Consider the following 15,187-nt stretch of genomic DNA (forward strand, 5'->3'; position numbering starts at 1 on the left):
TATAATATGATTAAGATTCCGGGTAGCCCACCATTACAGTAAAGACAGACACTTTTCCCCTTGGCCTCTGATCTCCCAAAATTGTTCCTTCCACTGGAGATCTGAAAACTCATAACAATACATGCATGTGAGTCAGGAAGGGCCCCTGAGATAATTGAGCAGGAACCAAGTTCTTCCTGCACCAGAGAAAAGATTCAGTTACTCAATGTTTAAAATGTTTTCATGTCTATTCCTATCCTGTAATACTTAATACTTAAAATATTCCTGGGAAGTTATATACAACTTCATATTTTGCTTTAGAATATATTTAAATGCCTGAAGTTTCATTACTTAAATCAAACATTAAATCCTTAAAAGAAGCAAAAAACAAAAAATTGTTTCTGAGGAAAGCTTTCATACTCATTGAGATGGACCATGGACTACAGGGAAGTCATGTGTTTTGACACAGTGAATGCAAACTGTTCCAAGTAGCTCGGCCTCTCCACAAATGTGCCGAATGTAGTCATTCTGCGGCAGGAGGCCATTCCCCTGTTCTCTGCTAATTGTAAGTGGTTTGAAAAGAGTTTGTTTGGAAACAGAAAACAAGTGAGTTATACAGAGAAATAAAAATGAGTCTCCACTTGAGCAGAAGTTTGTTCATCCTGGCTCGTCGAAGTGAGTGCAAAGCAGCTGGTACTGCTCGGTGACCCTGACTGCCTCCCTGGTTTACATACACCTAACTTCCCGTTCTGATCAGCGTCTATTTGTAGATAGTCTGGGTTCTGTGTTGGAGTTGTAGCATGCAGTATCTCCTGTGAATATTTAAAAGAAGATAATCTGTCACTCATATTGTATTTGGAAAATATCAGACTATCTCAGTGTGCCTTCCGAATATTGGTGCCATCTGTATTTTTAAACCTTGAATTTATGCATATTGACTTCGCATTCATTTATTGCAGGTCTTTTGGGGCCTACCACCTTATCTCTAAACACATCAACAACCCCAAACTCACTCTTGAATGCTCTTAATAGCTCAGTCAGTCCTTTGCAAAGTCCAAGTTCTGGCACCCCCAGCCCCACGTTATGGGCACCCCCACTTGCTAACACTTCAAGTGCCACAGGTGAGTATCCTTTAAGTACAATCAAAGGCATGTGGTTTTAGGTGTCCGTTTTTAAATGACATTTACTAGTGGCTCTTTTCCTTGGGGAAAAATTATGGTTCAAAGCATATTGCAGCCAAACAGAAACTCCCCAGTGTGTAAATTAGTTAAAATGAAGCATGACAAAGCAGTGAGTTTTTCATGAAAGTAGAATATGATCTTCAGACATGTCAAACAGATCAGGAAAAAGAGTATGATGAGCAAGGAAGCAGGGGCAAAGACACATGAAGCTCACCTGCCTGGTAATTAGGAAATGCCAGTTCCAGGTGGACAAATGTGCTTGACAGGCATATGCACGTGCGAAATCCAGCTAGTTTCCTCAGCGGTACAGTGAAGAGCTTCGATTAAATATTCTCTAAAGTCTTCTTCCATTTGAACATTGCTTTGTGTTTTTATAGTAATGTTAAACCTAGTTACAGAGAGGTATCAAAACTGAATTCTCTTACTGAGTTTATAGCAACAGAGATGAAGTTTTTTGTTTTTACTGAAAATAATAAAGTAATATTTGTTGAATCTGAGTTTTTTCCTGTCTAATATCTGTCTTCATGAAATGTCACTGTAGGTTTTTCTGCTATACCACACCTTATGATTCCATCTACTGCCCAAGCCACGTTAACTAATATTTTGTTGTCTGGTGTACCCACCTACGGGCACACAGCTCCGTCGCCCCCTCCTGGCTTGACTCCTGTTGATGTCCATGTCAACAGTATGCAGACAGAAGGCAAAAAAATCTCTGCTTCTTTAAATGGACATGCACAGGTAATGTCCTTTGCTAGAGTAGTGTGATCTATGCTGTTTGTAAGAGATAAGCCACTGGTAATATGTTTAAACTTTCACCTGAAGTGAATTTTAGAATTGTGACCATATCTGTATGTTGTTTTCTGTTATCACTTTAGTCTCCGAATATAAAATATGGTGCAATATCCACTTCATCACTTGGAGAAAAAGTACTGAGTGGGAATCACAGTGATCCATCTAGACAGACAACTGGACCTGAGCAGGCATCTCCCAAATCAAACCCTGTGGAAGGTAACTTTCCTTCTGAACTTCAGCCTGGTCTGTTACTTGGATAAAGGGGATTGTAAAGTCTTTGTGGTGATGTCAAGTTGGTTTTGCTAACCATTTATGACTCATCCTGCCTCAAGTATGCAGAAAGACATCTTGAATGAAATTCCAAAGAACACAGGGAAAGATAAACTGAAAAACACTTTCCACGGAAAGAATCACTTCCCATTACATTGGAACTTCAAAATTAAAGTGGATGTAATTGTGTGAGAGGAAAGCATCAATTTACTAAATGTTACAATTTTTTTCCAAGTAGAGTATTTCTTTTTTTAAAACCCTTTCACCCCTAATAATCTTTTAAAACTGTGAGGGTCTTCTCTTTAGATTTCATCTTGAATGCAATTTGGGGCAGCCTGAATTTAAAGTGTCTTCTTTGCAGCTGAAAGCTGTTATGCCTGGGTCTCCCTTGAGTTTGGTTCTGATTTGTTTCCATCGCAGGTGGTTATTGATGATAAGGTGACATTTGGATTTTCACTTTATCCCTTCTGCAGGTTGTAACGATGCTTTTGTTGAAGTAGGCATGCCTCGAAGTCCTTCCCATTCTGGGAATGCTGGTGACTTGAAACAGATGATGGGTCCCTCCAAAGTTTCCTGTGCCAAGAGGCAGACAGTAGAACTGTTGCAGGGCACAAAAAACTCACACTTACAGTATGTATTTTAATCTTTAAAAGTCCTTGATCCTTTGAAAGAAAATGTCTAACAGGCTGGATTTGTTTGAAACTCTCAGTAGTTGGTATTCTTTGGTTCAAGTGAGTTTGATCTTCTCCAAGAGTGTTTTTTATTTTTCTTTATAATTATCTTTTCTTTTTCCTTTTAAAAATTCTATTAAGGAATACCATCTGGTAATTTTCACTCTTACATCTTCTCAATAGTGGTTGGGTTTGTATCTGGGTTTTCTGAACCATCTCTGTGCTCTGAAACTTTAACATCCTCCCTGCTCTTCAGCAAAGCAATATTTACTCTCTGATTTTTCTGTTAGAAATTTTCCTGCTGTGAATTCTCCTTCATTTTGCTTTGAATTTCTAACTTAAACTATGGCTTCCTTGTTCCAAGGTAGTTAATTGCTGACTTTGGTAGTAAATACTTGACAGTTTCATGATTTTATTTCTTATAAACCACAGTGAGTATAAATGCATATATTGTAGTAACTGTAACTCTCCCTTACCATAATAGCAGAGTTACAGATGTCTTATCCTTACTCTATTTTCTTTTTCTATTTACTTTATTTTTTTCAAAAAGACAGTCTATTCACACTTAAAAAAAAAAAAGGCAATACAGTGGAATGCTTCTATGTTGAAAGATTTTGCTCCCATCCATCTCCCTCCACCCAATTTCCTCTACTGTCTTGTTAGTTTTCTTGTATATCCTTACCGAGGAGAGTATCTTAAGACAAATATAGCCTTTATATTTTTATTTCCTGTGTTTCTTACCAAAATCTGTTTTGTTTTTATAAACTCTTTGGTCAGTTAATTACTCTTGTTCCCATTTTGTCCAAATCTGCTTTATCTGCGTTTTTCCTTACCTGGTACTGTTAGCCACAGTGAACAGTATTCAGCATAGGTTAGAGAAGTAAATTTGCTTTCTTCACTGTGTTGAAGCATTTGAAGGGTATGCCTGTTCCTTTCGTCCTTAAATAGGTTCTGAACTTACCTCTCATCTAAATTAAGCTGCAACCTCTAGAATGGTCTCTCTGCCTCTACCCTTTCAGCAGCTCAGTCAGTCCTTTATTTTGTTCCAGCAGTTTTTTTGGACACAGAAGTCTAATCTTGTTACAGTCTGGCTTTAAATACACCAGTTGTCCACGTCGCTTGCTTCCTTTGCTTTGCTTACGCTGTCCTCCTGGCTTTCACCTGCCGAACCTGCAGAGGCCCTTTACATTCAGTTCTGATGTCCTGTGTGAAGCCACCGGGAACTTATGTCAAGCAAACAAAGTGCAGGGCTCCTCCTCTTATATTCCAATAGCCTGTTCTCAATTCCTCTGAATTCCCCTGGCACAATGGAACAGTGAATGACAAAAGAAAGAATGAACAAATCAAATCAGCTATTCTACTAATACTGTTTATTTCTCTTCTACTTGAGCTTAACATACAGTTGGATTTGAACTTGAGGTGCATGTATAAGGCATTACCAGTCTTGCAATTCAGATAATTTTTCCTATTTTAAGGGTCATTTTTATGTTCATCTGTGCACCCTGAACAGGTTTGGGGAAATATTTATTTATCTGATACCTCTGTCATAGTAGATTTGTTAGCAATACCATGTGCATTTCACACACAAGAGTTGGATCATCTGCATGCCTTCAGATTGACTTGTTTCTGCTTAGACTGCATATGCATAAGTCATTGCTATCTCTTTAATGTATGCCAATTAGAAATCTTGTCCGTGTATCTATTCCGTATGTATGACAGACATACGCCATACACACGACATACAGTGTTTGGGAAAATGTATCATGAAATAGTTTCAACTCCAGCTCTAGAGTCATACGCTTGGGTTAAAATTCCAGCTGTACCATTTACTAGAGGTATGACCTTGGGTAAGGTACATCCATCATCTGTCAAATGGGAATACTACTACTACCTACCTCAGAGCAGTGTTGGGAAGACGAAATGGTATAACACATGTGAATAGTTGACAGTAGTAAACATATAATAAATGTGCACACAGGAAACGAGACGTTCAGTACGTTTGTATATAAACATGGAGTGTTAAGTTCCAAACTGTCTCACAGCAGCACTGACAGGTTGCTCTCTGACGCCGAGCTGAGTGCTGCAGAAAGCCCTTTGGCTGACAAGAAGGCTCCCGGAAGTGAGCGGGCTGCAGAGAGGGCCGCAGCTGCCCAGCAAAACTCCGAAAGGGCTCGCCTAGCCCCGCGGCCATCGTATGTCAACATGCAGGTAATGAGGAGAAATGGGAGAGTCATCCAAATATGGGGTGGTAGGGTTAGGGAATGGGGAGTTCAGCAAATGTTAGCAATAGGGTAGAAATTTGGTTTTCCTTCGGCACTCTAGTCGGAATTCAATTTAAATATATATGTAGTAGTTAGGAATTGGTTTTGCCATAAACATTAAAAATGAAAAGCTTGAGTGAGAAGAATTCTTTAAAATATCATATTAAAATTGACATAAAATGGTCTGTGTCACTATGTCTTATGCAAATGATATTATTTCTCTGTTACTTAAACTTTAGATAAATGTGAAAGCTGTTACTTGTAAGTATTACTACCTCATAACAGTCTTGGGTGAATATAATATCTTTCTGTTTAATGGAGATGATAAATTTGGTGTCATTTAGATAGTTATAAAAATAACTAATGGGATGCTTTAGGTTTTTGAAAGTAGATGCTAAATATTATTGATGACTATGTTAGTTGAGAGATTTTTATGATTATTTTAAACAATTTCCTCAGCAGGGATCTTCTCTGTATCCATTTTTAAAGTATTAGGCTAATTACTCAAAATAGACTATTGATCATAAAATTCAGAAATTTGATTTCCATAAAAACCACAATATGGGAGAGAAGGATTTTGTACTTTGTGCTTTTAGAGACTCTTACTACCTTTGATTTCAGTATCAGAATTACTGGGTAGACTTTCCTACTTCATAGTAAAAGATATATTATCCCCAAACCCCTCACCTCTCCCAAAAAAGGAAAAGCTTTTCACAGAATCCTAAAAACAAGCTGTCATAGCTGTGTCAAAGAAAGAAAGAAATTCATCTTGAGTCTGGGTGGCTCAGATGGTTAAGCGTCTGCCTTCAGCTCGGGACATGATCCCAGGGTCCTGGGATCGAGCCCCACATCAGGCTCCTGGCTCAGCGGGGAGCCTGCTTCTCCCTCTCCCTCTGCCTCTCCACCTGCTCATGCTCTCTGTCTCTGTATCTCTGTGTCTCAAGTGAATGAATAAAATCTTTAAAAAAAAAAAAAGAAAGAAATTCATGTAACTAAATTATACTTCTATAATTTTAGTGAGAACAGTTCAATCCTGCTTGTCTGTTTTTTTAATCCTTCACATTTGAACATTTTCATGAGTTATTAGATGAATGTTTTTACATAACCTGTGTCCTTTATAAAGTAACAAAGTTAAAAAAAAAGACATTTGTTACATTTTCTCTGGTGGATTTATTTTCAGTTAATATAAATTAAAATTTTCTTATATAATAAGTACTCAATCCCCTGTATGGTCCCTTTTGATTTTTGTCCATCTTGTGGGTCTCTTCTTTTCCATCAAGTTTACACCTAGTCAACCATTTTCACATTCCTTTCTCTTAGGATGGATGAAAATGTTCTTGGTGATAGAGTTTCAACTTAAATAGATGTATTTATGCTACTAATGAAGAGCTAACTTTTAAAATCACTAAGAACTCAATGATAATAGTCACCAAGCATTGACAGAGAAAGACTGAAGACTTCTCTGATTCCTGCAGCTAAAAATGATCTCTGTCTCCTGACCCTTCTTGGAATGCTGTATCTCTAGCTCTCTCTTCACACTTACCTCACTTCCTAATTTATTTTGTAGTTATTTTATTTTTTTTTTTACACATCCCTGCTAAGATTCTATGTGTTTTGAGGCTCGAGACCATTGTTGATTCATTGTTGTATTCTACAAAGAACAACATAATTTCTTTAACCAGAAGACACTCAGTAAATATTTATTGAACAAGTGAATTTAGGATCTAATCATTAAAAGTTGATTTTAATTCCCAGTACCATTTTAGACCTAGGATTTCAAAAACATTATCAAACTGTGTTACTTAAAAATCTAGCTCTCCTGACTTACTGTCATGTTCTTAGAGTTAATCACACATCCTAGTTTGTCTGGGTCAGCCCATTTACTTTTATAATTCTGGCCTAAATTTTATTTGTAGCACATTTCTCTCTCAGAAGTATCCTGTTTCAGACCATAAATTATATGGACACGCTGTATACGATGGTATAGTCCTCCTAAAAGAAGGGTCAAAAGAGCTCTCACCAATTGGTTCTTGGCCTTCCTGGTAGGCCTTTAAGACATTCTTAAATCAAACCTTAAATAGTCCCTAAATTGGAGAGCTGAGAACACTGTTTGCATTTGAGATGTAGCTGTATCTGGACTGCTTTCTTCAAAATGACCTATCTTGGTCCTCGGTAGACCTGACTATGACTGAAGTCACTTATTGTGAATGGAAAGAATGAATGGTGACATCCTAATCTAGTACAAGAAGAGATAGCTAAGTTTAATTTTATTGTATTGCTTAATGTCATTACCGAACAAAGCTAGACATGTGTTATTTATCTCACTTCAAAAGCAAAGACTGTGCCAATTAGGCTAAATAATTTAAGTTGTCTTAACATCATCCCATTTCAGGCCATGCTTTACTTAAGTGAGGAGGGGATGTAGAGAAACAAAGAGGCCAGTTGATAACCAGAAAACATTTTGGTAATGCATTATTTTGAAACTTAGCCTGGCTATTATTGGGTTATTCACTATACTTTAGCATTTATTGGTCCTGGTGTGTTAAATATTCACAGTAAATAGGATTTATTTCCCTTTTGAAGGAAAATTTGTAATTTTGTCACTTTCATGTTAGAAGTAGTTAATTTATTCTAATTAATTAGTTTGAAAACATGTTTAAATTTATCAGACTTGTACTACATTACTGTCACAATATGGTGCAAAGCTTAGCATGTGTCCCACGCAGATTCATGGGCTGTAGTCAGAACCTTTGTTCTCTAATTATGGGGTATTGGCAAGACATTTGGATAGATTGGCAATAAAAATATTTCTGTCTTTTATTTTCAGGCATTTGACTATGAACAAAAGAAGCTATTAGCAACCAAAGGTATGTGCTATGTTAATGACCTAGTACTTTGATTTTTCTTTTTTTTCTAGGAGACCATAAAAAGTTTCCTAGTAGTCATGTTGAACTGAGAAATTGGACCTTCATAAAAAGAAACCTAGAATGTTGAGGTTCAAGTTGCATAAATTTTGTTGGGGATGAATGTATTTTGTTGAATAGATTAGCATTAGAGCAATTAAGAAATAATGTAGCATTTTTCAATTTACTGTTACTTTGTATAAAGTATTTTATGAAAATATTTTAAGGTATTTCGTTATATATTAAGAAATAATATTCAGTGATAATTTCTGTACATATACCAAAGAAACAACATTCATCAATATTTTATTTTAGAAAAACATTAAAAATACCAAACATTTTTTAATATGCTGTTTCCCAAAGCTATGTTAAAGAAACCAGTGGTGACGGAAGTCAGAACACCCACAAATACCTGGAGTGGCCTCGGGTTTTCTAAATCCATGCCAGCTGAAACTATAAAGGAGCTGAGAAGGGCCAACCATGTGTCCTATAAGCCCACAATGACAACCACTTTTGAGGTTTGTAGTGTCACGCCTTACCCATTCTTCCTGCCTGTTCTCTCAGCAAACAAGAGGTACCATTCTTTATTTACATAAGGAAAAGTTGTTAATGGTGATTTGTTCTAATTTCTGTTCCTGTAAACATATTGCTATCAAATTGACACAATCTAATATATTATGGTCTTTATGTAGCTTCTCTCAAAGTTGTTGATCAGCTGTTAAAGAGATGTAAATTTGGATAAATGTGTTTTTGTTAGGGGGAGAGTGTCACAAATGATAGAGCAGGGCTGAGATTAAGCAAAGGACAGATGTAATATTCCATAAAAATGTATAAAGAATCCCTTTATTTAAGGGTATCACTCACTAGCAGAACCACTATAGGGGAGAAAAGGAAAATACTCAACAAAAATAAGTTTTCAGATATGAGTTAAAAATTTAGCATGTTCACATATGCCAGGAACACAGCAGGAAGTATCATAAACAAGAGCTCCAAAGTTTTATGTTTCCCAGATGTTGGCTGCACTGCTCAGGGTGCGACTGGGAAGCTGGCATCCTTGCCGTATGGGGAAAGGATCCAGCGTTCCATACATCTCAGCCAGGCTGCATGTGACTTGCTAAGCAAGGCCTTTTCAGTCTGACAGTATCAGATTTTGGCCGTAAGCCTTTTGTGAGTTGGGGCGGAATTAGAGCACACACATGCACACTTAGTACTGGGGAGAGTATACAAACCCAAACGTGCATAAAAATCATCAATCCAAGAATCACAGTGTTCAACCAGAACACTGTAGGCTGGAAAACAAATACTGCTTAAGAGTTTCATAATTGTTAGTCTAATGACTAGCAATTGTAGATTGACCTTCTTTTCTCCACCAGTTTTCCTTGTAATAAATTAGACTGTTCATGAAAGGCAAAAGCAAACATGCAATTTTTTCCCATTGTTTTTAAGTATAAAAGAAAATACTAAAAAGAACAGTCTCTTATGAATTTCATTGTCAGACTTAACAGTAGCAACCTGGCAGCCTGTATTTAAAGACTGAAGTTACTGTCAAGGAGCTAGAATGTAGGAACCATTATGAAAAATTTTGAGGCTCTAGGAGGCACACTCCTCTTTCTGCCATTATAGCTCTGAGAGAAAATAAGCTTTCCTTTTGTTGGCAGAGACCTTAAAACTGCTGTGCTGATTCTTAGGCTTTTAGCTGATGCGCCTATGGTCATCAGTTTCAGTCACCCTTGCCTTTGGCAGAGTGGAGTGTTATGTGGTTGATCGTGTTTCTGTAGTTTCAGAGATGAAATATTTTACCCTAGAAATGCTAATTCAGTTGTGTTCTCAAAGACCAGCAGCATTATCGGTTGAAATGATTATCATTCTGATAATGTAGCAGTCAAGTGAACAGGCTGTGGGGTCTGACAGCCACCACTGATACATGGACGCTCTGAGGAGTGACTTCTCCCCTCTGAACCTGTTTTCTAATTTGAGTTGTCTTGAGGATGACCTGGAAGAAAGTGTCCAGTATGTAGCATGGTGTGTGGTAAGTTCTCATAATATCGAGCAGCTACTATTCTTTCAGATGGAGAACTTTACCCTGAAGAAAACCAAGCACTGGCTGAAAGTTGAGATTATGTATATGACAGCTTATAGCTGGAAGTATTATTCCACATTCAAACTAGATTTGCTTTTTATATCCAAAGGAATGCCTCAGAGTATTATATGAACACATACTGTGCTAAGAACAATTATCTTAAACCACATAATTTATTTCTTTGTGATTTATATGGTGCATTTCATCCACAAGCTTATTCAGAGCTACAAGCTCCCAGTGAGGAAAGACAGGCCCTGATCAGTTAAGTGTCTTACTTGAGGTCATGGCAGTAGGTGTTACAGAAAGGACTTGAGTTTATTTTTTAAAAATTTCCTTATACTTCTCTTATTAATGGTTTAACCCAAGAGGGTACATAGCAAAGGTGGTAAGTAAATGATCTAGAACCATGTTGCCATAGCTTAACAGATATAAGATTCACTTTGGAGAGCTTGGTAGAAATGCACATACTTCCTTCAGGACCTCATTCATCAGATAAGGAGAAGAATCAAGAATCTACATTTTCAGCGAAAGCCTAGTATGATTCTGATGCTGACACCCTTCTAGAAACACTGCTCTCAAGGGGTGTAACACTAGGAGGATGATGCAGAAATTATTTCAGAACCTAAAAGACTCTTCTGCTCCAGCCCCTGTCCTAGGATGGATAGACCACTTTCTGGAGGCAGAGATGTGCAGGGTCCCAACTCAATGGCTGAACTCCCTCCTGTGGCTTTTCTTGCTTTGGCTATCTTGGGCTAGCCTGTTCCCCCTTCCTGGCTAATGTCTAGCAAGCTGTTCACACTGGAAGGTGGGGGAGAGGGTGTGAGCAGCTAGATCAGTGCATGGGCTTTCACCATGTAACCTGTTTTTATTTATAGCCCCTTCAACAGTGCTGATGAAAAGATATAACCACACTTTCTTTGGTAATGGTGTTCTAGATTTTCCCTGTTGTGTAAGACTTGAACCTTTGCCCCATGCATCCCAAATCCATTGAAAGGGGATGGAAAGGTCCCTTACAATAGTAAGATCTAATATTATCCAGCAGTTGCTATCTGCACATGCATGCCTTTCCCTTTATTCTGCTATAGCTCAGAGGGCTTAAAAACTGAGCAGTGAGGATTGCTTCTTTGGGTTAGGACATAGGGACGGGGTGGGATGGAGAAGGACCTGGGGAAAAACAGAGAGAACTTAAAAATTTTTATTAAAGGATTAACCACATCTCTGCTTACAGCACTAATATTTTGAAATTAGAAGGTGGCAAGAAACACTCATTTTTCCTTATTCTTTTCCAAACAAAGCAAAACAAAATCAAATGGACAAGTAGAATGCTGATCTATGCGAAGAAGCATGTTTAGCCAATAGGTTCTGATGGGTGTGGGCTGCTCACTCAGTGCTCCAGGGATCAAGGCACACAGAATTTCCTGCTCTAGGAAGCTTGCTTGAGGCAAGAAGTTGATGCTTTGAGCTTCTTCTTTTTTTTTTTTTTAAGATTTCATTTATTTATTTATTTGAGACAGAGAGAATGAGAGAGAGAGAGAGAGCACATGAGAGGGGGGAGGGTCAGAGGGAGAAGCAGACCCCCCGCTGAGCAGGGAGCCCCATGCGGGACTCAATCCAGGGACTCCAGGATCATGACCTGAGCTGAAGGCAGCCGCTTAACCAACTGAGCCACCCAGGCGCCCGATGCTTTGAGCTTCTTATTCAGATTTCTGAGAAGCTAGACTTGAGCAGTTGTTTCCAGTTTTAGGGCAGCTTTGAGAAATGAGCCTGTTCCAAAGAGCTCCTTCAGATAAGAAGCAGCAGTTTGAGGCATTTTTTTGTTTTCTCCAAGACTCAAAAATATGACCCTATCCACTTGATCAAACATTGAGGCACAAAAGGTTGAACAAAAGGCTGCTTTGACCCGCAATATCTCTGTCACATCAACAGAACTACAAAAGGTCTGGGATTTTCCTTCTCTGTTTGCTACCCATCTCTGCCGCATATTCTCTGAAGCAAATAAAAACATGCATTGGGAATCAAAGATGGTTTTTAATTTCCCCACCACTAAGAGTAATAAGGTTGTCTGATTATTTTAAGTCTTACAAATCCAAGAATGGAGATGAGCTGCACTTTGTGATACTTTAAATTAGTGAGTAGATAATGAACTAATAGATATCACAAGATTATGTTTTACTTAATGTTTTTAGAAATCACCGTGTTTAGCCAGGTCTGATAGAGCTGTGTGCATTAAGTCTGCTTAGATCTTAGATGAATGTATTTTTATACTCAAAAAGAGTTTAGGTGCAGAATTTTAAATAACATATAAATACTACAGTAATGATCTCATTGACGTTTTTCTGGTAGTTGCCAGTTTTGAGCATATTCTTATTTCCTTTGCTACACTGGATTTATCTTGAAGTAAAATATTAAAGATGGTTTTAACTGAAAACACCATTTCTTTGGTCTCAGGAGCCTTCCTTCCCTCTGCCCCTTCCCAAAAGTCAGCAAAGGGCATCCCATAGATGTAGGAAAAGGTATCTATAGATTAATTCCACAAATATTTATTAAACACCTTTTGTGTTCTCGACACAATTTTAGGATACAATGCTTGAACCCAGGTTCTTGGTTTCATGGAGAGAACTTTCTTTTGGTGTGTACAGAGAGATACAAAACAAATAAACAAGAAGTCTTTAGGTAATAAAAATCCCTGATAAATATGAAACAGAGACTGCTTTAGATTAGGTTGTCATAGCAGGCCTTTATGAGCAGATGACATTTAAGCTAAGACCTAGATGACAAGAAAGGCCCAGCCTTGTGAAGATCTAGAGAAACAGTAATAGGCCTTGATCACCTGAAGTCAGAACCAGCTGGTAAGTTCATGGAGCAGAAGTTGGGTAGGGTGGTGGAGTGTTGAAGGCTGAGAGTTAAAGAGGCAGAGGATCAGTTAGGGAGCACCTCAGCCCATGGCAAAGTACTGGAAAAGCATTATAAGACTATACAGAAGGTATCATTTGTTCTAATTTGCTTTTAAAAAATCAACCTAGTTGCTTTATGGAAAATGGGTATTGGGGTGGGAGGCAAGAGTAGAATAAAATGTTCGTAAGGAGGCAATAGGTGACAGTTGTGGAGATGGAGAGAAGTGGGTAGATTTGGGGTATGTTTAGAGATAACATCAATAGAATTTGTTGATGGATTTGATGTGGTGGGGGAAGGAGGGCCGAGAACAACTCAGAAGCTCTGGGTGAGATGTAGGAATTCTGGGGGAGGAGTGTGTATGGGTGTAGCTAGTGGGGATGAGTAATTAACAATTCAATTTCAAGCACTCTAAGTTTAAAATGCCTACAGGACAGTAAAATGGAATGTCAGATTGGCAATTCCATGATTATAAATTTCAACAGGGAAGTCAAATCTGGAGGTAAAAAGTTGGAAGTCATGGTTGTCATTAAGTTCTGAAAGAGGTTGAGATTACTTAATGAGAAAGTGTAGAGAGAAACGAGAAGGAATGCTAGGGCCAAGCCCAGGGTAATGTGACATTTGGAGTGGAAAAGGGGAAGAAGATCCTACAAAGCTACAGGGAGTAGGCTGGGAAGTGTGGTCACGATGCCTTGAGGAAAAAAGTGTTAAAAAGGGAAGGTGTGGTTATGCTGCTGTGAGACTGAATTATGTGAATTTACTGAATAGTGAAAGATTCTCTTAGAATTGCCCAACAAACATACTACTTTGAAAATCAGAGAATCCTGACTTGAATACTATAGATACAGTACAAAGAAAAGTGCCAGTGATTAAATAAATGAATAAATAAATGCAAATTCAGTGCAAACGTTGAGATCTTTTAAATTTTTATTTTTATTGGGAGGGAATTTAAAAAGGTAAATTTTTTCAGGTATTTGTAATTTATTGGAAAGACCCTATCATTCTTTGGATGAGGGTCACATGGAAGAGATGGCAGCCCTCTCTCCACTCTGACTCACTTCTATTCCTGTCAAAGCATTGGGTCTAGCCACACCATCTTCCCATTTGTCCTTCGTAAGTGATCCAAGGCAGAGAATCTCTGCTATACCAGCTGGAAGATTTGTTTTGTGGTTCCCCAAAATAGGGAGGACTCTCAGTATTCACTGCTCTAAACCTTATAGGAGCAAGTCTTTATACTGGGGGCTCTCAGAACTCTGTTGGGCACTCTGATAATGAAGGAGAAAGACTTCACTATGTATATTACCAGGTGTCCTTGGTGGTTGGAGGACAGAGGCTATATAGACAGGTACCACAGACTCCTGAGAATCAGCATGTGTGGGAACCTGCAGTGGTTAACAATAGAAGTAATTGGTGATGGTCTAATGTAGATTCTTTTCTCCTCGAATCTCAGGAAACCTACCTTATTAAATATGTTCTCATCTGGTTTTGATTATTTACAGGGCTCATCAATGTCCCTCTCGAGGTCCAACAGTCGTGAACACTTGGGAAGTGGAAGTGAATCTGATAACTGGAGGGACCGAAATGGAATAGGACCCCCGAGTCCTAGTGAATTTGCAGCTTCGGTTGGCAGCCCCAAACGTAAACAAAACAAATCAAGTGAGCTTTGACTTTTCATCATACTTTTAGATATAATCAGTCTAGAATTTGTCTATTTGATTTAGGGTGATGTTCAAATATAAACTCTGGACCCCCTGCCTTCAAGTATTTGGCATAATCATATGCCACTTCCTCTGTGAAGCCTTCCCTGTTTTTCCAGGTGAAGTAGATAGCGTAGTTCTCTGCTTCCACTGCCTTTTGTGCTTTCCCTTAGCACTTGTTATACTTACACTTTTATACTTGTGGAGAATTTGAGCTTTACAAGCTAGGAAACACATTCATTCATTCAGCAAGCACTTACTAAGTGCCCATGTGCCGAGCATTCTGTTAGGCTGCGCCTTGTTTGTTATTTCTTCCCAAATGTCTAACAGTTCTGACACTTACTAGGCGCTCAGTAAATGTTTGTTGAATGAATGTATGGATGAGTCACGCTCACACAAGCATCCAGATGATGAGGAAAAGACGACGATGTAAAGGAGTTGAGCCGAATGTGATCACATTA

At 38.3% G+C, this 15,187-nt stretch overlaps 1 protein-coding gene across 1 annotated transcript in view; it reads left to right on the forward strand.

The window, feature by feature from the left end:
- LOC118019423 (protein bicaudal C homolog 1) overlaps positions 1-15,187 on the forward strand; it is a 281,958-nt gene that overhangs the window by 252,563 nt on the left and 14,208 nt on the right. The window contains exons 11-18 of the mRNA XM_035018592.1: positions 939-1,100; positions 1,702-1,898; positions 2,036-2,168; positions 2,696-2,852; positions 4,936-5,101; positions 7,982-8,021; positions 8,421-8,575; positions 14,529-14,685. Coding sequence (XP_034874483.1) covers positions 939-1,100; positions 1,702-1,898; positions 2,036-2,168; positions 2,696-2,852; positions 4,936-5,101; positions 7,982-8,021; positions 8,421-8,575; positions 14,529-14,685 — 1,167 coding nt within the window. The remainder of the gene's footprint in view (positions 1-938; positions 1,101-1,701; positions 1,899-2,035; positions 2,169-2,695; positions 2,853-4,935; positions 5,102-7,981; positions 8,022-8,420; positions 8,576-14,528; positions 14,686-15,187) is intronic.

The sequence above is a fragment of the Mirounga leonina genome, unplaced genomic scaffold, assembly GCF_011800145.1.
Source record: "Mirounga leonina isolate KUSES-001 unplaced genomic scaffold, KU_Mleo_1.0 Mir_108, whole genome shotgun sequence".
Lineage (NCBI taxonomy): Eukaryota > Metazoa > Chordata > Mammalia > Carnivora > Phocidae > Mirounga > Mirounga leonina.